The 27,499-nt window shown below is 45.9% G+C and overlaps 1 protein-coding gene and 1 long non-coding RNA gene across 5 annotated transcripts in view; one reads left to right on the top strand and one right to left on the bottom strand.

The window, feature by feature from the left end:
• EXOC6B (exocyst complex component 6B) overlaps window positions 1-20,996 on the top strand; it is a 615,706-nt gene extending 594,710 nt beyond the window's left edge. For 2 of the 3 annotated variants that reach the window (XM_032352447.1, XM_032352445.1), the window contains 3 exons: window positions 13,119-13,231; window positions 14,344-14,355; window positions 17,512-20,996. In XM_032352447.1, coding sequence (XP_032208338.1) covers window positions 13,119-13,231; window positions 14,344-14,355; window positions 17,512-17,638 — 252 coding nt within the window. In that variant the 3' untranslated portion in view covers window positions 17,639-20,996. The remainder of the gene's footprint in view (window positions 1-13,118; window positions 13,232-14,343; window positions 14,356-17,511) is intronic. The other variant, XM_032352446.1, reaches the window with a different exon arrangement.
• Window positions 193-22,853, bottom strand: LOC116595741. 2 transcript variants are annotated; one of them, XR_004287847.1, is made up of 5 exons: window positions 20,982-22,853; window positions 16,760-16,927; window positions 9,433-9,622; window positions 1,488-1,593; window positions 193-237 (listed from the first exon to the last, which is right to left on the bottom strand). It is a non-coding gene; the product is annotated as an uncharacterized LOC116595741 (long non-coding RNA). The 2 variants fall into 2 exon arrangements; XR_004287848.1 differs by lacking the exon at window positions 9,433-9,622.
• Between the last annotated feature and the right edge of the window lie 4,646 nt (window positions 22,854-27,499).

The raw sequence follows: 27,499 nt of genomic DNA, 5'->3' as shown, positions 1-27,499 counted from the left end.
AGAAAATTTCAGAGCACACTGCCCTCCCTGGCCTGGATCTGAAGGCGAACTTTGTCTGTAAAGGACTGGATAGAGAATATTTTAGGGTTTTCAAGCCTTTGGCTGTCACAACTACTTAACTGAGCTATTAAGGCACTATACAGTCCTAGATAGTATGTTAACCAATGAGCATGGCTGTGTTCCAATAAAAGTTTATTTACATAAACAAATGGTGACTGTAGTTTTCCATCCCATGATCTAGAAGAGAGCAGATAGGAGCTTTGATGAAAACAAGGAGAGAAGGCTCGAGGCTAAAATTCAGTCTCCTTAGCTAAGCATATGATGCCATTTATCACTTGCTCATTTGTCCTGCTTAGTTCTAAGGCAGTCCCCACCTACCTGGCTCCGGCTTAGATGCCCTTCTCCTGAACTTTCTGTCCTCTCTGTTAGCGTACCTCTTAGAGGCTCCCATCATTCTGTATCTGTTACTTGTCAGCCTGGAGATATCTGATTACCCTTTCAAAAGAGTGCCTGATACATTGTTGGTACTCAGTTTATGTTTGTTAAAATCATTCCCTCTTTCTCTTTCCTCCATTTGCCCAGATTTCAGTCAGGGCCAGGGAGTTGAGGGAGATCTTGGGCAGTGAACACGAAGGGACCAGTAATCAATTCCATGCTCCTCTCTCTCTTGATCTGCCTTCAGCTGTTGATAGGAGCTGTTCTGATTCCATCACCAGAAGGAGAAACCAGATTGAGTGGCCTATCTGGGGTCACATCGTCAGTCAGGGAACCCCCAGCCTGAGGCTCTTTTTTGCTGTGTTAACCTGCCTCCTAAAAGGCACCTGTGAATCAGTGATTATGAAAAATACTTTATAATGTTGCAATTGGTTTCATCCTGTCCAAGGTAGGGAACAGACAAAAGAAACTGCCTGGCTTAGTGTTTTGTATGTTCCTATTCTCTTGAGTAAGTTTACTCTGATATAGCGGCCATGTTCTGAAGAGGTAGTGTATTGAGAATTTTGTCAGTGAGATTATATGTTAAATGTCTCATGGACTTGTTTTGTAGTCTTTCCTCTTTAACCTGAGAAATTTTTCTGGGATATATATAAAGTACAGATTCAGGGTTTTGTACAGCAAGTTTACTTCACAGACACACCTGCTTTGAGAGCACAATTCTCTACAAGACTCAGTGTGCCTGTTCAAGAGAAAACATGTAAAGAAAAGCACCCCCAGGGGAAAGAGGTGCGGCCTCCGTCGTCAGTGTGTCTTTGTAACTGTGTCTGTCTGTGTGTACCTTAGCTCCTACGATCCTTTACTCCCGTGGAATCTTTGCAGACATTCTAGAAAGAGGAGGCTCTCCCTGATGTGGGGTAGGCCCCACACTGCCCACTAGGAGCCAACCCACATGTCACTTTGAAGCCAAACAGCTGCCGAGTTCCCATTGGTAGTCCTGGGGGTTCTCCTCTGGAACCTCGGAACCACATATCCAGGGCTAGGTTCCCACTCACGTGTGACAGGAATTATCTCTCCTGTTTGATGTTTCCTTCTTCCTCATTCAGCCACCCTTCTAGTGCTGGTCAAGAGGGCCTTGGGTTTGGTCCATTGGAAAGTTTCCTGTGGAAAACACACATTACAAGCCTGTCTCACCATCTAGCCAATATCATACCTACAAAATGTTAGTTCCCCTATTTGAATTCCATGTAACGTGTCTCTGCTAGGAATCTAGCCCTATGCTTGTCCACACCGTGGAGCAGTCAGAAGGAGAAAACGTGATCCCCATCCTTGGCGAGCTCCCCATCTACATGGGATGAGGCTCAGATCACAAAATTAGAAAGTAAGGCAAAAAATATGTAAGCTCTCTTCCCCAAGAGTAGGCACGATGTGAATTGGTGTGGGTGACAAGCACTAGTCCAGTAGCGGGAACAGGCAGGGCACTCTTCTCCAGTCTCTTTGTCTCTACTTTCTGAGTTCTTCAGGCAGTCCTTTCTGCCTGCGCGATCACAAGGACACCCTCAGAATTGTTTGCTTAAATATTAATCTATAATTCTTACTTGAAGATTTCCTTCTATTCCTTTACCCATGCATAACTCATCCATGTGAAATACTTGTACACTTTCTTCTAGAGAAGCATGTATGTTGGTACGCACTAACAAAGATCAACAAGTCCCTCCTTTATCCTAAAATCTCATTCCAAAAACCTTTTCTGGAAGTTGGCATTTGTTCTGCTATAATGATGCTATCTGTGCTCTATCCAGTTAACTCACCCTGTGGCCTTGGACTAGTTTTTACTTTGAGTCATTTGGATTTTTCTAGTATTTCTCAGTTACCCTGCAAAAAAGAAAGTCTGTTTAGAAGTTTGACTTAGCTCCAGCCAAGAACCCAACCCAGAGCCTGGATCAGGGAGGACATTTTTTTCTTCTTCTTCTTCTTCTTCTTCTTCTTCTTTTTTTTTTTTTAGAGAGAGAGCCTGCATGTGTGCTCACACGTGCATGGGGAAAGGGGGAGGGAAAAGAGAGAATCTTCAGCAGGCTCCATACCCAGCATGGAGACTGAGCTCACGACCCTGAAATCATGATCTGAGCCAAAATCCACAGTTGAACGCTCAACCGACTGAGCCACCCAGGCATCCCTGGACCAATGAGGATTTTTAAAAATAAACAGCTGTGGCATCTTGGGGAGTGTAAGCTATTAAGCCATCTCTACCTCATGTTTATCCCATGATTTCCAGCAACTTGCCTCTCCTTTCCAGGTCTTGGTCCTCCCCACCACATCCCCCAAGAAATCACAATTTTTATTTGAATCCTATGAAACCTTGGGAGTGTTCTGAAAAGACTAAGAAATATAGTAGAGACAACTTCAGAACTGCCAAAGCTCTAATTAAAAGTCATATTGAGGGACGCCCGGATGACTCAGTCAGTTAGGCGTCTGCCTTCAGCTTGGGTCATGATTCCAGGGTCCCAGGATCAAGTCCGCATCAGGCTCCCTACTTTGCCGAGAGTGTGCTTCTCCGTCTGCCTGCTGTTCTCCCTGCTTTGTGCTCACTCTCGCTCTCTCGCGCGCACGCTCTCTTTCTGACAAATACATACATAAAATCTTTTTAAAAATAAATAAATAAAAGTTAAATAGATTAGAAGTCATACAGGAGACAAAAAGAGAGAGAAAGAGAGAGAGTCCATTATAGTAGCTGCTTGGTATAACATGATTCAAATGTCTTTCCTTGTCCTATCCTTTCCCACTTGGACATATTTTTGTATAATAATCAGTAATATAATTTCCAGTTTTTGTTAACCTATGTTGCTTATAAAGTGTCACATCAACTACTACACTACTTGAGTTGTCCTCTTCTGATAAATAACATGGACAGATAACTCTGTTTGCAGTCAAAGCATCATTAGTGATTGGTTGAGTGCTTTTGATTGAAGAAGCCACATTATTTATCAGTATGTCCTACTCGGTGAGTACTGAAAACTCTCCTGTGCCACCAGTTTAATAATGAAATGCCCCCAAACATAATGTCTGGCCTGTTCCTTAAAAAATGACTTACCTGGGTTTATTTTTGTATAAAAATATATGAATATATGAATACATCAAGAATATGATCATTAATAAGAAATTAGCATTTAGGAAGAGAGTTCTAGGACACATAATTATGTGAAAAAAGCAAAGCACAGAAGAGTATCTATGGTATGTTATCCTTCAAGTGAGAAAGAAAAGGATATAAGAAAATGCCCATGTACATTCTCATTTATACAAAAGTAATAAAAGGATAAACCAGAAGCGAAACTGGGTACATGCAATGGGTGGCTAGGAAAGATCTATAAAGAAGTGGAGAAACTAGAACAGGTTAGTTGGGATGAGGAGGGAGCTATTTTTCTGCATACAATTTTATATGGCTCTGACTCATTCCCCCAAATAAATAAATAATAAAAGTCAACCGGAATGTGGGAGGAATCCAAAATGGAACACAAGCAGTGAAAAATAAGTCTAACTGAATTATGAAAGAATAATATAACCACACTGAAAGGAATAAGGAAGAAAAGAACTAACCCAAGTAATTTAAAAACCAGTATTTTGAGTGGAAATTATAAGCCTAAAGGCAAAAAGAAAAAAAAAATAGTACACTCTAGTTAGTAAATTTGCTTCTCACAGGAGCATGGATTAGCAATTCCAAAATTTGTGCTAAGATTGAACAAATAAGTAAAATATATTCTAGATAATGAGAACCAGGTTTCTCACTGTCGGAGAAAGAAGTAATAAAGGAGGAAAGAGGGAAAGGCTAGCATGAACCCCGTGGTGCTGGGACTGCAATTGGAGACATCAGATAGGAACTCATGATTTTAATACAGATACATAAATAGTTACAGAAATAAATATAGATGATAGGCAAGTTAGTAAACACACAGAGATCTCTCAGCTCTGTCCACTGAGATGCCCTCAAAGCAGTGACACCCCAGTAGAAATGAGCATGCTAATTGCCCAGATCTTGGCTTCTAAAAACCATTCTTTGGTAAAAGAAACCAGAGCTTTTTGGAAAAGTGACTGAATGCAGAGCAGGGGCAGGGAAGGTACAAGATGAGCTGGCAATGTCTTAGTGCCAAAAAGTAAGCAAGTGTCCAGAAAAAGGTAGGACTGGCTGAAAATACACTGGGGAATGAATCTGCAGGAATTCCTACTGACCCAAACTGGAACAATTTGAAAAACAAAATATGAATAATGATCGTAGTAAGATTATAACCTGGGAAATAAAATAAATATTCATGAGGTAATGCTGATATAAATAATTGGACCAATAAATAAATGGAGGTGAAAGGACAGTACTTTTCCTCACAGAAGAATTCCAGTTAATAACTACCAAAGAAATGAGAGAACTAGTCAACCACCACCGTCAATATTGTTGCAGGCAGGATCTGGCAATGGATATTAAAGTTGGTGGACAAAAGTTGGAGGGGAAACAGGATATTTGCATAGCCTCAAAGTAGAGCTCCCTCCAGGAGTATATTAATTCCAAAGGTGAAAATAGTAACTTTGCTGTGGATCTGATGTTGACACACTGAACAGGGCATGATATCACTTCTGTAGTATTCTTGCAAGAAAATGCATAGCCTCAACACTAATGACATTTTGCATTGTGTAATTCGTTGTCATGAGGGCTGTCCTGAGCATTGTAGGATGTTTAACAGTATCCTTGGCTTCTGCCCACTAGAAGCAGCATCACCACCAACACCCCCTCTACCCCCAGACTCGTTATAACCAAAAATGTCTCCAAGCATCGCCAGATGTCCCTTTGGAACTACGCTCCCCTTTGGCTAAGAACTACTGATTCAGTCTAACCATAGAAAATATTGGGTAGACCTAAATTGAGGGACAGTCTATAAAATAAAAGACCAAAGGTACACTGTTCATAAGTATCAAGGTCTTGAAAGATTAGAAGAAGAACTGTGACAGATTGGAAGAGACAAAGGAGACATGACGAATAAGTTCAAGGCGGGATCCCGGAATGGATCAGAAAAAGGACATTAGTGGAAAATCTAGTGAAAGCAGAATAGTCGTAGTTTAGATACTAGTATTGTGCCAATGTTAATCTCTTGGTTCTGATCATTATACCATGTCAATGGTGAACATTTGAGAGGTGAACGGTTCAGAGGGACTATCTATCTAAACTATTTTTGCAACTTTTACATAAGCCTAAAATTATTTCAAAAGAAAAAGTTTTTAAAAATCTGACACTGATGTTAATAAAATGCAAGCACATTTCCATATTGAACTCTATGACTGTGATATAAGTCTAACTGGGATTTAATATCACTGAGATGATTCCCACCACCTCTAGGGCATTAAACTTGAAGCACATGGAGTGAGAGAGAGAGAGAAAGAGAGTGAGAGTTGTGGTTTACACCACAATTTGTTTAAGTTTTGTCCTAAATTTAAATTTTAAATTTTGTGATAAGTAAAAATTTTGCAAAATGTTCAGTTGATATTTCAAAAGGAGTAATAGTAAGTCATGTAATATAACATTTCACTGATTTGGCTTGGATTACAGTTATTCTTGCTTTTCTTTTATTCTCCTCTATGAAGGTAAACCGTTTACTTTAATGACACTTGGAAGGCCCAGTCCTGTTCTTTGCACATGGTGGATGCTTTAAAAATATTTGCCGCATTTCATGGGCTTGCATTTTCATTGAGAACATCTGAGACAAGCAAATGTGTTTTGTTATTACTGTTTCAAATCCTTTGAATAAATGTTAGAAGAGGTTACTTCATGTGAACTTTTTAAATGTTAGTAGGTTATAATTTTTATACTTTTAAGAACTATAGGGGCACCTGGATGGCTCAGTTAGGAGAGCATACAACTCTTGATCTTGGGATTGTAAATTTGAGCCCCATGTTGGGTATAGAGATTGCTTAAAAAAAATTATTTTTTTTTAAAAAGGGGGAAAAAATCCTCTTAAATATAAATAGAATGAGCATAGTGCAGCCCAAAAGTGTGGTTCTGTAAATCCTATCAGAAGACATCCCATGCAGAATCGGGAATTGTAACAGTGTTCTAAGGCAGAAGTAAAAACTCCCCAAAAGCCAACTACAGAGAAACGTTAATGAGGATACCTGATTGTGAGCAAAGTGAACTACCCTTGTGGTTGTGTTAACAAGTTTCTCAGCCCAGCCAGGCTTGCTAGGTAGGCCTCACCAGCCAAAGCAGACCCTTGACTCTGGCCCTTCTTGACCAAGCCCAGCACACAGAAGTCGTGCATACACTGATCGTCTCTCATAAGCTTCTGTCCTGAGTGCTCCTTGGTACACAGAGGTCACTTAACTCTGTTCCAGGCACACAGGCTTCCCTGAACTCTTGGCTAAAAGTCACAGCCTAAACCCAAAACATAGGGTGGATGGAATACTAGAGGTACAGAAGGCATTCCGGTAGTCACGATGCAGGTTTAGATAACACCGAGAGGTACCATGAAAGGTGAAAGCACGACCTAAGCCATTCCCTTTTAGTCTTTGTGGCAGGGGCAACACCTCCTGGTGGTGCTAGTATTTGGAATATCTTCCATTTATGGCAATAGGAGTGGGTTCCCATTTGTGATAGTGACGTCAGATGTTCTTTTTACATGTTTCTTAAGATCCAAATATGAATCGATAAGAAAAAATTTGTTAAGTAAATAAGAACACAAAGCATGAGGATATAGTAAAAGTTGCAAGGTGATGTTCAAATCATAAAGATTGTGGAAGTGATCTTAACTTCAGTCTTCCACCCCGACCCCCCTTTCTTCTCCATCTACCACCTACTTCTGAACATCAAGAGGTAAGAGTTCTTAAAGTGCGTATATAATGGGCTACTTGCTGTGAAAGAAAGAAAGAGAAATAAGAGAGCATGGGTGCCTCTGCCTTTCTTCACAAATAGAAGCATAAGGAGGACAAATCCAAAACCAAGGGAGTTGGTTACCTGTGAGCCATGGAAGGGATCGGGGTAAAAGAGATACTTCAAGGGAGGGAACAACGCTTCTCTGAGTTGACTTTTGGAAGCATGTTAATGTCCTGCATATTTAAAAAGTTAACAAGGATGGGAGGGAGGAGCCTAAAACTAAAAGCAAGTGGACACAAATGAACCCATTTATTTAGCTGAATACCATAACTACACTGAAGGGAGAATTAAGAATGAGCCCAAGTGACTTAGAAACATGGATTGTACACTGAGTCTTAAGTTGGGAGGGAAAAATTGTGCATTTTTTCCTCTAGTGGCCTATACAAATAGTTCCGAACCTATTTAGATATTTTCCAGGCCTGAGCAAATTAGTAACTGAGATGATGTTCTTGAGAGCCAGGTTATCCGCTGTGGAAGAAAGCACGCGCAAATACAGAATGGAGGAAGGCAAGAAAGAACTCTGGGAGAATGATTAGAATTGGAGGTGTTGCTATAAACTTGTCCTTTCCAAAGCATGAATGTGTACATGCTTACACCCATGTACAACATGTGTATGTGCATGTGCTCACATATGTATGTGTATGTTTACATGCATGTGTTTCCTAGCACCGTGCACTGAAAGGGCTTAACTTCCCACGGTTTGCCCCCCAGTAGCAATTAACAAAGATGCTCCAGGAGCAATGGCCACACCTAGCCCCCAAATCCTGGTCTCTATAACATTACCACTAAAAGAAATCAGAGCTCCTCAGAGAAATGGCTGGGGCATGGTCGATGCAAGACAAGCCTGAAACACCTTATTATGTCAGAAAGGAAGCATGACCTTAGAAAGTATATGGGGCTTAAGGACACAGGCTCCATCTCAAAGGGGTTCCCACTTGTCAAATCAGGGACAATTTGAGCACCAAAATAATGAATTAGGTAGAGTAATGACTATAAGCCATTGAGAAAATGGGAGCCGATGAGTCCATGCCATAAATAAATACGTAAGTTAATGGGTGGAGAAATGCTGAGTGACAAGTGATAAATGTGCAAGGAAGAGTGGAGTTGGAATGCCATCTGTTTGCAACCACAACGGTGAAGCTGAAGCCGACGAGAATCTTCGATGGACGCTAAAGCTGAGGGGAAATTTTAATCAGGAGCTGTATATTCGCATGGTCTTAAACTGTCTTCAGTTGCTTACTAGTTGCAAAGGAAAACACAAAACCTTGTCAGGGAGAGATCAGACGACATCTTGACAGAGTGCTCAAAATTAATACCACCAAGGAGAGACAAATAAACAGTGTACACCTCCAGACAGGGTTCCTCTGAGGAATACACAGCAGCACTGAGGTAGAATTCCAGCCAGAAGGGCAGGTCTTAAATCTAAGTATGAGAAAGCACTAGAAAAAAACAAAACTGAGTGGAGAAAAAGGTGGCAGGGGACTCTGTTCTTCAAAAATGTCAATATAAGAAAGGCTGTGGAAATAGTCCAGATTAAAGGAGACTCAACAGAAGACAAATGTAATACCGCATCCTAAGCGATATGATATATTGGAGCAAAACCCAAGCCAAAGTCTATATACAGGACATTATTGGCTCAATTTCTAAAATTAGAATATGGACCATGTCAGTATTAAATTCTCTGCAGTTGGAAACTACTATGGTTATGCAAGAGAATATCCCTGATACTTGGGAATGCTGAAGTACTTGGGAATAGAGGGCCATGGTACACTCAAGTTCCTCTCAAGCGACTCAGAAAAGGAAGTTCTTGTGTGCCCATGTGTGTAAAGAGAGAAAGAGCACACGAAGGCTGGAGCATATGGTGTGAAATGTTGATGATGGGTGTGGGAGGAAGGCATACGATGTTCTTTATTCTCTGCTTATTCTTGCAACCTTGGGATAAGTTTGAAATTAGTTCCAAATGAAAAATCTTAGAAATTAAGAAGAATGAGCTCACTAGTGGTGACCAAATGTTTTGCATCCCTGCGAGAGTCTTCACTGAGCCATAACAGGGCCATTGTATGTGGAGGTCCAGGCTCGGAAGGCAGACTCACCATTGCGAGTCGGTATGGAATCGGTGCTGTTGATCAGTGCTGGCCTGTGGGTCTCCTGGCCTCCTAACACTGTTCTGTGGAATCCAGCGGAACCATGCTCCATGCTGCTGACTTGGTTGAGTGCTCCCCAGACTCTAGTAGTCTATGTCCATCTCTCTCAAGGGCAGCCAGAAGATCTGGGCACCAGCCCCTGTAGAGACCACGGAAAGCAACACAGACCCAGACTGTGATCAACAGGCTTGGACTTGTTGAGCTTAATAGAGCTGTGTAGTTTTCGTGCCCAGAATGGGATTAAGTTTTTAAGTTCATCATCCCAGAGCTTTTAGGCTCGATACTGGCATTGAGAGACTTGGGCAGGAAGATAAAAATAGAAAACCGAGGAGCTAAATCATGTACCTCCCTCCACACCCCACTGGTGGTTTACCCAGTTGTCAGCAGCCAGAAGGACATGGCATTCTTTGCGATAAATCAGAAAATACGCATACCACTTAATTCCATCACAGAAATTAGGAATCGTTAATGGAGAAGGTAATTTCATCAAATGCACGCATGTGGGTGCACACCTGAAAATACCTAGAATAACTTTTAGGAAATTGGGTTTTCCGAATCTTCCAATTCAACTTGTTATTCATCTTTTTTTTTTCTTTGTATTCACTCCCTGCTGAGCAAACAGTAACAGGCTCCCCCAGGTTTTTCACCTTTTTCCGAGAAGAAATTTTAATTAAAAGAATGCTATCTTTTTTCATAATTTTTTCCTGGGATTTGAGGGAAAGGCATAATTGTGTTTGTAAAGCACAGTAGTGGGAGGACTGCACAGAACCAAGGACACCCCGAGTGTCTCTCGCACTCTTGGGAACAGGGAAAGAGAACTGTCTCACGTGGTCTTTGGACACTACAGCACAGAACCACCACAGTGAGAATGGGAAGTCAGGGAAAATTCTCTCCTCAAGCAGAGCTCTGTGAGGCCTTGGGGGCAGTGAAAGGAAGTGGTAGAAGGCCTTTTACTTGCCAACTAAAATAGGCCTGACCTGAAAGAGGCCTGAGACGGCCCTTTGGGGCCAGGCCAGCCTAGACCAACCGACATGTCTGCTCTCTCCCCGTCTCCTCTCATCTGTAACGCCCCTTTCTTGGCTGAGGGGATAGGGGCTTTTCTCAGTTTTAGGCTCAGGATGTCAGCCAATTCCTGTCCTGCCTGAGGAGGTTTATAACAACTATTCTAAAAGAATGGTTGGAAGAGGAGGCTTGGCCAAGCAGGGCAAGGCCCACAGTGCCTGTTTGCCCAGCTGCACAGTGAAGACAGACAGGGGAGGAAGGTGTGCCTGGAGCCCAGGCTCTGGCATTGGATTTGACTCTAGGCCTCTCTGGTCTTTGTTCTGCACAGAGAGATGGCCACCCACTCATCTCCGTCAGCAGTTACCGCTTAGAAAGGGAGAAGCAGGGACATGTCTTGAGTCCCAAAAGCCTTTACATGTATCTCATTACCAAAAAGATTGCTTAGGGGCCCTCCCCCTATGCAGCAATGTGAGAATGGGACTTTACCCCGTCTGGAAGCTTACAGAGGGCAGCAACAGTTTCCCTTTCGTCACAACTGCCTTCGAAATGCATCGATTTCTTTATTAGTTTTACTCAGGTATGGTTTTCAAGTATTTTGTTAGAGTGATAACCTGAGGCTAAATCCAGCTGGGAAACCAAAGCCTTTGACAAAATTCTTTTAAGTTTCTCTAAGTCAGGCTCTCCCCCAGACTCAGAGCTCAGTCTACCCTCAGAGTGCTCTCATTATCTTCTGAGACCCATCTAGTTCTTGGCACTCCTAACTCCATGGCATTCTTCTCAGACACTCCCGACAGTGCCAGGCTCTGTGCCCTCCAGCATGGACTTAAGCCCATTTTTGAGTCCTGACCTACGGTGGCTCTTGTTTTCATCTACTCAGCCAGTGTCCACACAGATGCTACAAAGATGGCCTCGTGTAATGTGACGCGATCCGTTCATTCTTTAGTTCCGTGTTTCTGTGTTCTTTCTGTGTCCTGTTTACATACTAGAGGCTTGTGTATATGTCGATGTATAGAGGAAAAACTCAGTTCTTTGCTTTCTACGTAGGGAAAAACTCCGTTCTTCCCTACTGTGTTTCTCCCCCAAGTCTCCTTTATTACCCACATGAAACATTTCATTTCTGACACTTCTGGTCACCAAATGCGTGGACATTTTTCCCCACATCAAGCAGTTCCCTGCGACACCAGCTGGATGTCCTACAATTTGACTCAATTCTGACACTGTTTACATGCAGACATGCAGACAGCGTCTGCTCACACAGGTTAAGGGCTCAGTTCCACAAGACCCTCCCCCCAGTTGAGACACCAGCCACCTGCCTATCCACCTGGGCTTCTGACCACCTGTTGCAGATGGAGGTTCCCTGACCCCCTCCTCAGGTTTGCTGAATTGCTGGAACAGCTCCCAGAAGTCAGGAAACATCTTACTTACTAGATCACAGGTTTATTGGAAAAGGCCATAACTCAGGAACCAGATGGAAGAGATGCGTGGGGCAAGGTCTGGGGGAAAGGGCGTGAAGGAGCTCCCATGCTCTCTCCAGGCACACCACTCTCCAAATTTCCATGCGTTCGCCAACCCGGAAGCTCTCCAAACCCCGTACTTCAGGGATTTTATGAAAATGTCACCACATGGGCACGATGAATTGTGAACCCTATTTTCAGCTTTTCTCCCTTCTCAAGAGAATGGGTGGTGGGACTGAAAATTCCAAGCTTCTAATCATGGCTTGATCTTTGCAACCCTTATCCGGGATCCCACCCAGGATCACCTCATTAGAACAAAAGACACTCCTGCCACCCAGGAAATCACACGCTTTTGAGGAGATAGATCTCAAGAACAGGGGTCATAGGCCAGTATTAGGACAAGAGATGTTTCTAGTATTCTTATTATTTGGGAAATTATGAGGGTTTGTATATATATTTTCTCAGTGTATCTCAGGGTATCCATTGAGCAACTTGGGCAAAGTCAATGCAGCAAGTCAGGAAACTGGTTCCCCCCGCCCCGATTTTATTTATTTATTTGACAGACAGAGATCACAAGTAGGCAGAGAGGCAGGCAGAGAGAGAGGAAGGGAAGCAGGCTCCCTGCTGAGCAGAGAGCCTGAGGCAGTGCTCGATCCCAGGACCCTGGGATCATGACCCGAGCGGAAAGGAGAGGCTTTTAACCCACTGAGCCACCCAGGCACCCCTTGGTTCTTGAACCCACACCTTTTTAACCTCAAAGCTTGTACAGTGTGTATGTGCCACAGACTGTACCCATCTTCATTTGTTCATTATTGAATCTGAGCTTCTAGAGTGGTGCCTGGCACAGGGGAGGCATCTGACAAGTATTTATTAAATGAATAAGTGACCAGTTTTATGACAGTCTCAGGCCTGCCCCTGAGAGCTAAATGCTGGGCCCATAGTCTTAGCAGCATCACAACGATCACAACACTTATGGCCGAGACGACTCGGCCTTCTACTGATGACTCACTGATTTCTGTAGTTGCATGAACAATCTTCAGCCATTCTTTCTCTTACTACATTTTTATTTTTGTTTTTCAGATTTACCGTTAGCTGGTAGTAGAGGATGTTAGGGGTTTTCTAAAGTCCTGGTTTGTCTTGTCTGATTAATCCCTGGGGTGGGGTTTCAATATTTTACAGCTTTTGGATCTCTTCATCCAGTGGGACTGGTCGACCTACCTTGCTGACTATGGTCAGCCCAACTGCAAGTACTTGCGAGTGAACCCAGTGACAGCTCTGACCCTGCTTGAGAAGTGAGTACACAGTCTGGTGGTCTCTGTTGGGAGGTGGGGAAAGGGCATGGGAATCCGTGTCAGGGATAATTTCCTCTTGGCCAATACCTTCCAAACACAGCAGAGAGGCCTGTTCTTGGAATTGCCGTAAGTGCTACCCGTAGTCTCCGCTATTGGATTGGGCAAGATGGCCTTCCTCTTGTAGCCTCTTAGCTCCTGAGCCCCAAGAAGCTGAGGCCAAGTATGGGTCAGGTGGACTCTGGCAAGCCCTTGGAGCTGAATGGGGCAATATCTCTTTAGCTGAAGATGACAAGAGAATAAAGGAAGATGCCTTAAGGTTGGGTTCAGGCCACCTGGTGAACAGAGTAAGACTGGCCCCAATCATCTGGGGACAATGGGCAGAAGAGCCCCATGAAAGATGGCTTCTGTGGTTTCTAGCAGAGAAGTTCCTGGAGTGCCTGAAACCTTCAGCAGCGCCATCCCCATTCAGCCCCCCCCACCCACCCCCAAACTCCCTGCCAGATCGAGCCTTGTTGTGCCGACTGTCCCAAGAAAGCTGTTGGACACGGTGTCTCATTCTTGCTCTGGGCAGTCACTGGCCAGCAAAGGTGCTCCCACTGAGATTGGGTTAGACAGCTCCAGAACGTCTCATGGTTAACCAGTACACCACCCAGATGCTGGAATCTGTTATGCAGCCTAGCTCTGGCTTTTCCTAACCTAGTTGAGAGCTGGCAGCCAGAGACCAGGATCCACGTAAAAGGGAGGGTTTTTATTGTCATCACACTAGTTAAGTGCCAGCTTCTTTGAAGCTTCTTAGAAGAGTACCCTGCATCTAAGCAGTACAGCAAGTACATATGTGACCATATGTGAACTTGGGTACATGGACCAGCAGCTAGGAGGTCAGAGTGCAGCCGTAAGCAGAGGAAAGGCTAAGGTACGTCCTCCCTACTGTGCAGTTAGAAGAGTGGGAAGGGGAGGAGTGGAAAGTAAGCAAGAACAGGACGCAGAGGAAAGTGTTTGGAGCCAAGAAACCAAGAGCCCAGGGTGCAGCTTTCACCAGACCAAGACAGACTGATATTTCCATTTTAACTTTGTTTCCCATGATTCTCTCTCCTGATGACCTTCCTCCCTAGGATATCTAGAGAGTAAGTATATTATTCACTTGGGCCTTTTCCATCACTTTGAGGCAAGTCCTTCTGGTTTCCTCACTGACACTAACGACTACACTAAATCCTTACCTTCTGACTTTTCTCCCCCCTGACATACTAATCTACTAAACTAGTCTGGTGCCAACTGGCTGGCTGTTTCCTCTGTCCTCGGTCCTTAGAGTGACCCTTGGCATACCAATCCCTATGGGGCTGGAGGTGATGGCAGGGATTTTCTTTCCCCCATTGGTGCCAGGGAAAAGCTTGTTCCCACTCAGCTTCCTGGCATGCTCCACACTCTTTGCTAGTGCAAAGCTTGAAACTCGGCCCTGACAGAAGGAAGCTGCTCAACAGTCTCCCCTTCTCCGCCACCTCCTGGTGGTGAAGCCCATGGCATTAAGCTCTGGAACCTACGTCTCCTGGAGAAACCTTTTTATTAGAGGCAAGGCCTAATCCCAGCTGAAATGAGGGACATTTGGGCCTTCCAGGTGGTGTTTAATGTTGTATTCACTCTGTGTCCAAATGGGCTGTGGGATTCCCTTCCATTTCCTTCTTTCAACAGTCCTTTGCTTGTCTGTTCCTAAGAAGCTCTAGATCTAAGAGGCATTGTCTCTTCCACTTTCTGTGGATCAGCAATGGGCTGGAACAGTCAGCCTCTCCATGGATTCTGGAGGCCTGACAGTAACAAAGCCGTGTGCTTATCCCCAGCCATCAGCAGGGTTTAAAAGCTTCCTCCCAAACCCAGGAGGGCCAAAGGCCACCCGGATCCCCCAAATTCCTACTTCCCAGCCTCATAGGAATCAGCCCCTTTACCTGACCCTTTCCTGCTTTCGCCCCAGCCAGATCTACCACCAGAGCTTGACTATCTCTCCTTTTCAACATGCCAAGGACATTCAGGAAACAGAAGAGGCACCTGTGTCATTGAGAGGTGGCCCTAGCCAAAGTAGATCCAGATCCTAGGCTTACAGAATGGAAGGGGAGGGGAAGAGGGCCCCCCACTTTGGTTTGGGTGCTTCCCAGGGCACAAACCAGCATGCTGTCATCGGCCGTCAAGGCACTTGAGTTTATCTTTGGAGTAATCCCAACTCTGGGCCTTAATTGCCGAGAACTCCTAGCCTCTGAGGCTCAGGGACTACCTTCTTCTTCCCTTTCTCCTACCTTATTGGAGAGCTTCTTTTATGAGGGCTGAAAGCCAACTCTGGCTCCCCATCTCTGGGCAGCTTCAAGGAGTCATGAAATTCATGATCACAAAGGACATTAAAATGAACGCCCTATACATGTAGAGAGTGTTTTTCCGCTTCCTTCCTTCCTTTCTTCCTTCCTTGTTTTGCATTGTTTTTCTTTAGATTCATAGCATATTCAGCAAAGGAAATGGAATCCTTCTCTGGGATAAATAATCTAAAGCCAGGCCAGTTCCACAGACATAATTGTCCAGTCCATGCATAAGGGACCAAATACAGTAATCATCAGAGCCTGAGGACCATGTGCTCTCTTTTCAACCAGCCTCTGTCACCTCTTCTTCCTCCCCTCCAAGCTCAGTCCTGTACAGGTGGGTGGTTGTACCTTATACTCAGTGTTCTGAGTTTACGTGAATAATTCCAGTCTGAAGACCCATAAGCTTAGATCAGTGAAAGAAGTCACAACTCATGGTGGCTCTCAGTGTTGGCCCCAACCACACAGCTTTGGTGCTCATCAGAATCTCCCAGCCTCATGAATATAACTGCCCTTGTGGCATCTCTAGCTTTAACCCATTGGCCTCACATCTGCCCCTCTGAACAAAGAACACCACACAGGGGAATAAAAGGGGGGGGCCAGGATTGGCCAAAGGCCAATAGATTACCAGGCTTATCAGGTTCCTTCCCCTCCTTTGGACCTGTCTACATACAGCCCAGGGAGCTGTGAAGCCAGAACACCACACAGGGGAATAAAAGGGGGGGGCCAGGATTGGCCAAAGGCCAATAGATTACCAGGCTTATCAGGTTCCTTCCCCTCCTTTGGACCTGTCTACATACAGCCCAGGGAGCTGTGAAGCCAGAAAGCCAGCCCAGATCCTGGGGGATGGTGGTGAAGATCGCCTATGCCTACCCCAGGGCGAAATTGGTCTGGGCAGTGTTCTTAATTCTCTGACACTGGAACTAGCAGTGGGCTGGAGGTCTAGTGTGCAGAGACTGAGGCCAGAAGTCACGGTCAGATGTCAGAGGTTGTGGATTCTGCAGGGATTAGCACATTCCCATGTTCTATCACAATGGCTTACCCAGACTTGGGCCTTTCTGTGACACCATAACCTGGTCATGACTTTACCTATGCTTCCTGGTTAGGTCTTTCCATCTGGTCACAAGCATTGGCCAGAACTGCCCATGGTTTGCCCTCTAGGAATATGCCATCTCTGGAGCTTTGGCGGGACCCGGTAATAGAAAGCTCTGCGAAGGTCAAAGGTGTGAGGGTATGGACAACCCTCGGGTTCTCAGGGGCTTCTCCTGGCTGAAGTTCTGGCTCCACAAGCGAAAGGATGGTCCGTCTTCTCTCCTTCTCATGATGTGCTCAACCGCCTCGCCGTCTCTGGATCCTCACTCTGAGACAAAAGAGATCGGTCAGGCCCTTAGTTTTGTTAGGGATGGGACAGAGCAACTGGCCAGTGAAGTTTAGAAATACACAGTGACTTTCAGTTACTCATCTCCTCTTAGAATTACTAGCTGAGAGTTTGTTCCTGCTTTCTCTTTCAAATACCAGCTCTGAGGGCGCAGCAGGATTTCACGAGCTCAGGAGATGATAAGTGGATCCTGGATCTAGATATTCTGTAAGAGCCTGTTGACCCTCAGGGCTTCAGCACACCCAAGATTCCTATGGGAGCTGCACACCTGGAGCTAGAAGGGAAGGAAAGAGGTGCAGTGGGGGGAGGAGGGTGATCAGGAGGTTGGCCCCTCCATCGCCGGCTTTGGACTCTCTTCCAGAGGTGACTAAGGTTGGGAGGGCAGTGGGTACCACAGGACAGCTTCCTGAACAGTAGGTTAAGTAGGGGCCTGACAATGGAAATATTCTGGACTCTCAGGTCTGGGCGGAGGTGGAGATGTGTGGAACCATCCCACCTCCCGCCTGGTCTCCTTCCACCATTGTCTCCTCAAACACTTTGTTCTCCTTCTTTCTTCCTCTGTTTAGGATGAGGGACACCAGCCGCAAGAACAACATGTTTGCACAGTTCCGGAAAAATGAGCGAGACAAGCAGAAATTGATTGACACTGTGGCCAAGCAGCTCCGGGGACTCATCAGCAGCCACCACTCATGAAAGTTAACCTCAGGCCTGCAGAGGCTGCTCACGTCAGCCCCAGAGGCCGGGACCCAGGCCCGGCTGGCCCTGCCTTGTGCATTCTTCTTCAAAGAGAGCAAATGTATTTTTTTAATAACCTGTGTACAGTATTCGCGTAACCTTTCCCTATAGTAAAAGAGGCACAAGAAAAAGCAAGTATATGAGGTGTTGCTAGGCTGGGACTCTGGGGAAGTCATACTGTACTCTGTAGCGGCCTAGAGATGGTGGTGTCACCAGTCCCAGGACGATGAACCACATTTCATTGCTGCCCTAGAACCTTGGTCTGGGGCTCAGGAATGACACAGACGTAATGGGTCCTTGGTCCTGGGAGGTAAGGTGAGTAGGCAAAAATATAACAAAGTATATCCTGTTCGTTCCCAGCACCCCATTCACCACGCAGGGGAGGTTGGTCCTTCCTGATGCAAGGAGAGGACCTGGAAAACGTTACTGTTTAGTGTATGAAAGACCAGCACACATGAAGGACCAGCACACACGGTTCTGGAAGTTCGTATCTCCCCAGTCCACCAATGTTCATCAGCAGGGGGACAAGCATGGCGTGTGGCCAGAGGACAGCTTCACTCCAGTCCCCTGAGAGTGGCCATTTCTTCAGCCCAGATCTGACCCAGTGCTTTTATTGCTGACTTTTCTGGGACAAGATAGAGCTGAGTATACAGTGGTGATAATTGGACCCCATGACTAACCGCAGGTTGCTCCACACCAGGAAGTGTTTTATTAGCTCTAGAAAGCCAGTGTGAATGGAATCAGAGCCTCGGTCCCTTCCCTGTTCATCTCATCGTCTTCTTTCAGGGTCAAGGCACTGGATTCAGAGCAGAGATCAGCAGTTACTTCCATAGATCTTCACAGAGAGTCTCAAACTTGACCTTCTTCAGTAGTGTCATTGGGTTTGGTCAGATTCTAGAAGCCTGAAAATGGACCTTCCTTAACCCTTCAGTAAAACCTGAAGGTTACTGGGGAGTGCCCCTTGTGATTGAAAACCAGCTCTCTGGCCACCATCTTTACAAGAAACATTATCAGCTCTGTACTGTGGCGGCAGCCGCAGCTGGACAGCATGCCTGTTGGGATGGAACCATTGTCTCCATGAAGCAGACGGGGCCAGTCGTGGCTAGTAGTTTCTCACCTTTGGCCCAGCGGTCCGTTACTAAGTCATATCCTTGATGTGAAGCTCTTCTTACTCAAGCCCAAGCCTTTTGTCCTCTCCTGAGACCCCCATAGCCATCTTTTGGCCTCATCTGAGAAAGGTTGTCTATAATCCCATCTCGCACATTCTGGAGTGTGCCAAGGGAGCCTGAACTAGCTAGCTGGGAGGCTGTGTCCGCTGTCGCAGATGGGCTCCCGACACCTGGCGCAAGGGCTTTGCTGTGAGGTCAGCCCGAGGAACCTGCACTCTAAGACTCTTTGGGAAGGTGCTCCTGTGGCTACCGGCAAATGTGTAATTGTGCATCACCAAACAATGACAAGTAAGCCACACAGGCATTTCCAGCTTGGATTAGTGGGAGGAGAGACTCATCAAACAGAATTCTTCACTACCTTTGCCAGCTACTTAGCTGCTTCTGGGGAGAGCAATGCTTCCTTTTTCATTCCCCACCCCAATCCCCCCAGAACCCCATCCCAACTTGCAAACGAAGGGGAAGAGATTACACACCATAGACATGAGCCTTCCTCAAAGCTGGAGAGGCCAGGCTGCATGGCCGCTCTAGAGAAGCTTTCTAAGGCTTACCTTGAGGCCTCAGTGCTTGGCCCAGGGTCTCAGGAGGAGGGTCAGGGATGAATGCTGCCACCCAGAATTGCAAAAGGCAAGGGAAAGTGGGGGGCCATGGGAATGAGATCCCAGATGCCATCACCCAAGCCCTGGGTTCGACTGAAAGAGAGCAAGAAATGATTACAGTAATCTAAAGTCCTGTTGCTTAAGAAGGGCCCAACACATACTCCTTCACTAGTCTCCCATCTGCAGCAAGATCCTTTCAGATGGATCTTGGGACATGGGACATGGGACAGAGAGAACCTTAAGCATGTCAGAGATTTTGTCTTCTCTGAGTCATCATTGCTGGGCTGGTCTCAAGCCCATACCCTGGAAAGACTGCTGTAGAGGAAAAGCAGACAGGGGAGCAGAATGGGGCTTCCTCTGCACCTCATTCACGACCTTCCTCTAAAGAAAACACTTAGCCTGCTCAAGACTCTTAGGAGAGGACCCTTTGGTGGCGCTCTTTCCTCTTGGTCTGTCTTCAGTCTTCTCTGACGAAACCAACATGCTGCTACTGAGTTGTGTCTAGAGACACACTCTGGTTGGGCAAGGGAAGGTCAAAAAACAGGGACCGGCAATGTCTAAGTTGTTTGAATTGGCGAAGTCGGATTTTTGAGTCTGATCTCCAGGCCTCTAGCTGGGCCAGGCCTTGAGAGGACTTGTGCACATGGGGCCATGCCATGCCCTTCAGACTCCTAAGACCCGGCCTCGGGTGCCCAGAGATATGGAAGTGCCCCAGCAGGCCCCAGTAGCAGAGCAAGAGCAGCGGTGGCTACAAGCCTACAGTCTGGGGTTGGCGTGACTCTTAGCCAAGTTCTTGGGGAAACCAGGTCCATGTTTCTAAAGGGACCTTCTGGGTTGGGACTCTCATAGGTTTCAGTAATAGTGTAGGCAGCTCGTATAGTTTGGACATTCACAGGAAATCTCTTGGGACTGTGATTGAAGCTATTGGGGGGTAGAAATTGGAACCAGCGGAATCCCTGTTGACAAAAGGATTGTCCAGCTTCCAAGGAGTGCTGCCACTGTTTTCATCGCATACCAGGCCTAGTGGTCTCTTGGCCTCAAAGCCAGCCTAGCTCCATCGCATACCTGACAAGGGTCTGCTCAGCAAGCCCCAGACCCAGGGCTCTCCTATCCCCAAGATCGGCAATGGCCATGACCTCCCTCATAAAGCCTCTCCACACTCCCTGGGGCCTGCTACGGAGCGCCCCTCCCGTCGCCTCCCATCTCCCAGGACTCTGCTCCTGGCTGTTTCAACTGCCTCTTTTTTTTTTCTTTTTCTTTTCCTTTGCTTGCGTTCGTAATTACTTTTCACTAATGTGTTGGAAATAGTGTTTTTATTTTGCACAAATAGTTACACATTTATGGAGGAAATTTAGGAGAGTCCATTTTTAACTCTAAAGGGAACTTTTTTTTTTTTTTCTTGAAGACTCACTCCTAAAGCTACCAATGCAGACGGGCCTCGTGGTTCTTGGGAGCCTCCCCTGTGGAAAGAGCATGTTGATCCCTCCTGTACATTTTTCTGTCTTAACTGCTATTAAACAAAGGGAGCCTATGTACCTGTTTCAAAAGCCACGGTGTTGTCTCATGGTTTTTTGGTTCTTCTGCCCCTCTCGCACATTGCAGCTGCAGTGGGTGAACCGGAGGGCAGCCATCGCACCCCCTGGACGGGACTGAGGACTAGAGCAGGCAAAGGCCCACTGGGGGGAGGAAGCCTACCTGCTGCACAAGGCAAGGAGCCCTTGGAAACGTCCCAAACCGCTGGGTTGGGTTTCCCGCCGATCCAGTTAACACGGGTATCCTCGCCATCGAGGGGAGCGCTGGTCTGGGCAGCCTGAGCCCTCCTGTGGCTTGAAAAGCAGCCCTTGCTGCGAAAGGGCTCTTAGTCCAAACAGAAGGAGGATGTAGCATTCTCCAGAATAAAGCCAAGTGGGGGAAGGGGAGGAACGAGCCTGTTTTAGAGCCCCTTGCGGGGAGGGAACGGGCCTCGGGGCCTAATGCCAGAGCAGGTGTGGTTGGGCAAGACGGTGTGGAGGCAGCTGGATGTTCACTACCTGGGCCTTGAAACAGTTCAGTTCAGATTGTGTTAAGCTGTGGGAGGGTCGCAGGGGCAGACCACGCTAGAGTGAAAAGTTGGCCGGTGTCTGGAGGATAAGGGCAGAGCCCCGGGGACGGGGGGTGGGGGGCACACACAGAACCACGGAGCATAAGGCCGGAAATGGGGTAACAGCACCCGCTGCGCTTGCCCCCTTGGGACAAGCGCCTGTTCGTGAACCGGGTACAAGCCCTTCAAATCAACCAACCACCTGGCTCAGAGTAGAGCCAGTCCTCCAGGGGGCATCTCCTCGTCACCACCACCTAGAACATTCTCTGCCGTCTCTTTGGTGCCAAAACTTCTACTAGCATTCAGAAGTTCTTAACCCTGGGTTAGTGACCCCTTGGACCATGTGTGTGGGAGTGTCCATGGTCAAGTGGATGCCCCAGCACGCATTCACCCAGTTTTCTGGATAGAAAGTCCATGGCTTTCATCAGTGTCTGGGAAAGATTCAGGACTAAAACGCTGAATGGTAACCAAACCCCTTTGGAAATACAGCTCTCCTGAGGGAAAGCCAGAAGCTCTGAGCTGTTACCTCCCCTCTCTGCCTCCTACGACTCTGAGAGACTTTTCAACACCTACGGCTCTGCCACCAGCCTTGTCCCAGAGCTCCCCACATGATCCCCAGGTCACATTTAAAAACCAGTACAGCTACCATTCCTAGCTTTCTCTACCCAGCCAGGTCAGCGTGCTGAGGTGGGCATGAGGACCTTGCATCTCCGAGATTGCAGAGACTTACGGCCAGTTGGGGAGATTGCAAACCAGAGGGCTTTGCGGACATGGGAGCCCGCAAAGCCAAACTGAACCTGACTCACCCCAGAACATTCTCTGTAGCTTCTGAGCACTGACCGGCGCAGGGGCTAACAAGGCCTTCTCCAGAGAGGGAAGAGCAGTCCTGGCGGGGTTCCCGGAGCAGAGAGGGTGGGGGGACCTGGGACGGATGTGAGGCCATCACCAGCTTGCCCCTTTGCTCACAGGCGAGGTGTATCTGCTCACCGGGTAGATGAGGACCGGGACTAGCTAGTGGGAGATAAGGGGAGGGAGAGAAAGTGCCAGACCCTTTCCTTTCCCCCAGAGGCCTCAGCTTGAGTTTAATGGGCAGTGGTTGCTGGGGAATGAGAGAGCCTCGGGGCCCAAGGGACCAGAAGACAAAAGCTCTTGAGGAAGTGCAAGGAGGAGGAGGAGAGAAGTGGGGGCCTGGGCATTGTGTGGGAGAGCCACCCTCTATCTGTTTCAGTCACTGCTGGGGTTAGGGTTACCATGCCCTTGGGGCCCCAGCTGCTTTGTGGGGTCTGTGACATCAGCCCTTGTGATGATAATGGAGGGGCCTCTCTCACAGGGAGGGAGGGGTGTGCTGGCTCCCCTTTGCCAGCCAGCCCAAATCAACTCCCAGAGAGGATTGAAGCTCCTGTTCCCTCCGGGTGGGGGCAGGATGTGGGCCCAGGACCGGCCCAAGACAACAGGCCCAAGCCATGACCTTCCTCTCTCCAAAGCTCCAGAAAAGGAATGGAATCTGAACATTGAGACGCTTTTCTGGCCCTAAACAATCCTCCCATTCTCTAGGCTCAATGATGGGTCTATTTCCTCCTGTAAATGGGTCTCGTAATCTTCAACTTTTACCTTTGCTTCTAAGGGTAATTAATTGGATCTCCCTCTTGTTCTCCCTACACACTCCCCTCTCTGTTACAAGGCTCAGGTTAAGCCGGGTGGATGGCTTTTCTTTCTTTCTATTCCACGGACTGCTCATTTTTAAAGCTGATGGAGTAAGGCCTTGCCCTCTCCAGTGAACCTCTTCTCCAGAGAAGCCCGCTGGGGAAACACCACTTCCGCGGGCCGGGGAAAGCGGCCTTTGCCGGGCTAAAGGCTTTTCAGATAACAAGTTCTGAGCAACCATTTCACTTTTTCTTCCCAGGTATGTTTCCAAGGCTTTAGGGAAGTAGTTTTCAGGGTGTCCCCCTCAGGAGCAAAGTGAGGGCTTAAGGGATGATCTGGACCCTGGAGACAAGGAGAGGCAAAGATGGACTCCGGAGAAGTTAGAGCCAAGGATCAGAGAGTTTCCTTTTTTTCCCACTGGCTGGGGAGAAACAGGAAGCCCTCAGGTGCAGGCAGCATGAGGGCATCAGGTGGGGAGGAGTGAGGGTAGACCCCATCAGGGAAGGGGGAAGAGATGCTGCTATGGGGAGACAGGTCATGCCGGAGATGCTGAGGATTTCTAGTAACTGTGACCTTGTCTGACGCTCTTCGAAGTCAGGAATGACCTTCTATGCCTGTCTGAATCCTTTGCCGAATTCTGCCCCATGCATGGCATCTGGGGCCTCGGGACCCATTGAGTCCCACTTGGAGTGGGGACAGTCGCTACCAAGGGAAGGGGCCAGGAGAGCAGCACCCCCTGCCCAGAGGAATGTCCTGCAGCTGGCACTGTTTAGGAGATGTATTGAGGATAAAAAGCAAACTAACTTGTGGTCAGTTTTACTACGGTTTTAAACTTCTCTACACCCATGTATGCCCCGCCTCTTGGCATGCCGTGGAGTAAGGAACAGGTTGAAATAAGATTGAGTCAGGTGAGAAGCCAAAATAGTTTAATTCCGGACAGGCAGGGTGTGAGTCCCGGTGGTGGTGCTGGTGAAGGCTTGTGTACGCGGGCGTGTGTATGTGTATGTGGGTATCTAAAAGAATTCGGGCCTCCCCCCACAGAGCCCTAATCCCACATGGAACCACTGTTAACAGTAGGGTGATGTTCTTCCTGCTCCTTTGAATGTGTATATACTTTTTTCACCAAAAAATATGATTGTAATATACTACATTACAGGTTTCTCTCCCACTTAATGTATCTTGGATGTCTTTCATGGCACTATGATAGGATTTCTTCCTCCATGACGCCTATGAATACTTCTCTGGCATGGGTGTCCCTGGAGTCTATTTAATTCTGAACTAGTCAATATTTGGGATGTTCCTGGTATTTTCGCTGTGAGCAGTGTTACAAGACACTTGTGTACACCTCTGCCTTCTCGCGTAGGTATCTCTGTAGTATAAAGTTTCAGGAGTAGAATTGATTGGTTAAAGATCGAAAGCATTATAAATGTTAATAGAAATTGTATATTATTCTTCTGAAAATCACCCATTTATACTGTCTCCTACAGGATATGATAGTCTGTTTCTCTATCTATCCTCAGCCCCATGTAATATCAATATTTGTTTTCTGTACATGAATTGATAGTGGGCTTAAGCATTCATTTGAATTAGTCATTTTTATTTCCTCTTACATAAAGCAGCTATCCATATATTCTGCCATTTTTTAAAAAAATGGGTTGTTTTCCTTTTCATGTTGACTTGTAGCCATTTGTATTTTAGGGATTTTAATTTTTTTCATCTGCATTTGCAGATTTTTTTCCCCATTGTCTTTTGGGTTTGTTCACGGTCCATATCATTTAGAACTCCTGATTCTGCGAGTAACGAACAACCTAACTCAGAGGAGATTTGCTGACTGAAATTCCAAAGGTAGTTCAGGGCTGATTTGACTCAATGACTAAAAAATGTCAAGGTCCCGCTTCTTTCTTTCTGTCTGCTCTGCCTTTTCTAGGAGCAAGGCTGTCCTAAAGTTCAGGTCCCTGGTGGTAGCTACATGGCTGTCCTTCTAACAGCTTTCACACCTCCACACTACGCTGTACAGAAACTTCTTCCAAAGGCCCTCTGAGAAGAGTAAGGCACCTGCTGACCCATAGCCTCCAATATTCAGAGCCCTGAATGGGATGACGTGTCCTTCTTTTTGACAAGGACCATGTCGTGGGTTTACTGCTGAGACGTGGGTCACTTGAACCAACACTGTGGCAAGGGCAGTGGAATTACTCCTGTGGTTTAAATGATCAGTTCTCACCCTGGGACTCTGGGGTAAAGAGGTGTTACTACTCACCCCCAAACAAACTGCAGGGCAGCTACACACCAGGGAACTGGTGAAAGGAATATTGAAGAGATAAGACACAATATTCACCCCCTGGCTTTTTTTTTTTTTTTTTTTGCCATAGAAAAGGTTTTTCATTTTTGAAACATCAGTTTATCAGTCTTCTCCTTTATGATGTTTAGACTTCATGTCAGACTGTCCTCTCTTCAAAATTATAATAAAACTATTGACCCATGTTTTCTTCTGATACTTCATGTTTAGCTTGTTAATCATTTATCAATTTGAAGTTTACTTGGAGGTAAAGAATGCGGCAGGGGTCCAGATGGCTTTTTTCTCCACGTGGCTGACCAGTTGTCCCACAGCATCACTGGTTAATTTGTAAATATCATGTTTATCATATATTAAATTCCCATTTATCCTTGGGCCTACTTCTGGATTTATTTGTGTCTCCATGATCATTCTGTTCCTGAATCACTAGCGAATTGCTGTAACTGCCATATCTTTTGGGCCTGTTTTACTATCTACGAATGCCTTCCTACATCGTGCTTTTCTCTTTCAGATTGTTCCGGAATATTTGGATATTCTTCCATGGTAATATTATAATTTTTTTTCAAGTTTCAAAAGTTCTGTTGTGATTTTGATTGGAACCCCATTGATAGTACAGAATAACTTGAGGATAGATAGCGTCTTTATGACACAGTCTACCTGCATGGATGAAAATGATCTGTCCACTTATTCATCACAGCCATATTTCTCTAACAGTTTTAACATGCTCTGTATTTGGATTCTTCACAGTTCTTGTCTAGTACAACCACGGATCTTTAACATTTTCATTACTGTTGGAAGCGAGATCTCTCCTTCCATGTTCTGCATTTTCCATTCTGTTTTACTGATGGAATATGTGAACATCTATCAGATTTGCCAAGTCCTATGGGCCCATATTAACAGATGCTGAGGAGGCTATGGAGAAACAGTGGTGGAAAGATGGATGAAAGAACTTTTAAAAGCAGTTTTGGGCTGCAGATTCAAATCCCTTATCTGCAATTCAAAAATCCAAAAAGAAAAAAAAAAAAAGCAAAACCAAACAAACAAACCTGGAAACTGGAAATTCTTTCCTAACACATTTGGTGGCAAACCGGACATGATATGAGATTATTTATGGTTTTTATTTATCCCACTCAATGTTGTCTCAACAGAAAAAGTTATATATTTGATTATGGAACACTTTCCCCACCCCCTGCTAGAATATGACCTATGACACACACACCTCTCTGCCTCTCTCGAGGCATAGCTCTTCTCTGAAACACGTTTGGTCCCACAAGTGTGCCTAAAGAATAGTGGGCCTGTGTGAGGTAAAGGTGAAGATGTGAATGTGCTTAGACTCCGCAATTTCTGAGAGAAATATCTCCACAAGGAGACTTGTTTAAGATCGTTCGTTCTAGTATTGTTTGTAATTCTGAAATATTAGAAATTGGGGCGGCTGGGTGGCTCAGTGGGTTAAAGCCTCTGCCTTGCTCGGCTCAGGTCATGATCCCAGGGTCCTGAGATTGAGCCTCACATTGGGCTCTCTGCTCAGCCGGAAGCCTGCTTCCCTTCCTCTCTCTCTGCCTGCCTCTCTGCCTACTTGTGATCTCTGTCAAATGAATAAATAAAATCTTAAAAAAAAAAGAAAGATTAGAAATCACCTAAATGTCCACGAGTGGGAGAATAGATCAATTGTGATCTGTTCATCTAAGAGAGACTGAATAGTGGTTGAAATGAACGACATGTGTCAACATGAATAAATCTTTTAAAATTTGTTGAATAAAAAAGCAACTTGAAGAACAATAACAGTGCAATACAATTTAAGCTTGAAAACAGGCATGAGAATGATAAACCCCGAACTTAGTATAGCAGCCAGTCTCTGCAGGATGAGGGGGAAAATGAGGTCCCCCGGGGTACACAACAGGCTTTTTTTGCTTTATCTGTAAGTCTAATTACTTTTTTTTTTCAAAAATCTGAAATGAATATGGCCAAATGTTGAAATGTTTTTACAAATATATAGATTTGTATTTTACATAATGCGCTCAATCGTAAGAATTCTGG

This window comes from Mustela erminea, chromosome 7 (genome assembly GCF_009829155.1).
Source record: "Mustela erminea isolate mMusErm1 chromosome 7, mMusErm1.Pri, whole genome shotgun sequence".
Classification (NCBI taxonomy): Eukaryota; Metazoa; Chordata; class Mammalia; order Carnivora; family Mustelidae; genus Mustela; species Mustela erminea.
The sequence above is the reverse complement of the archived record's forward strand: the minus strand, read 5'-3'. Positions and strand labels throughout refer to the sequence as shown.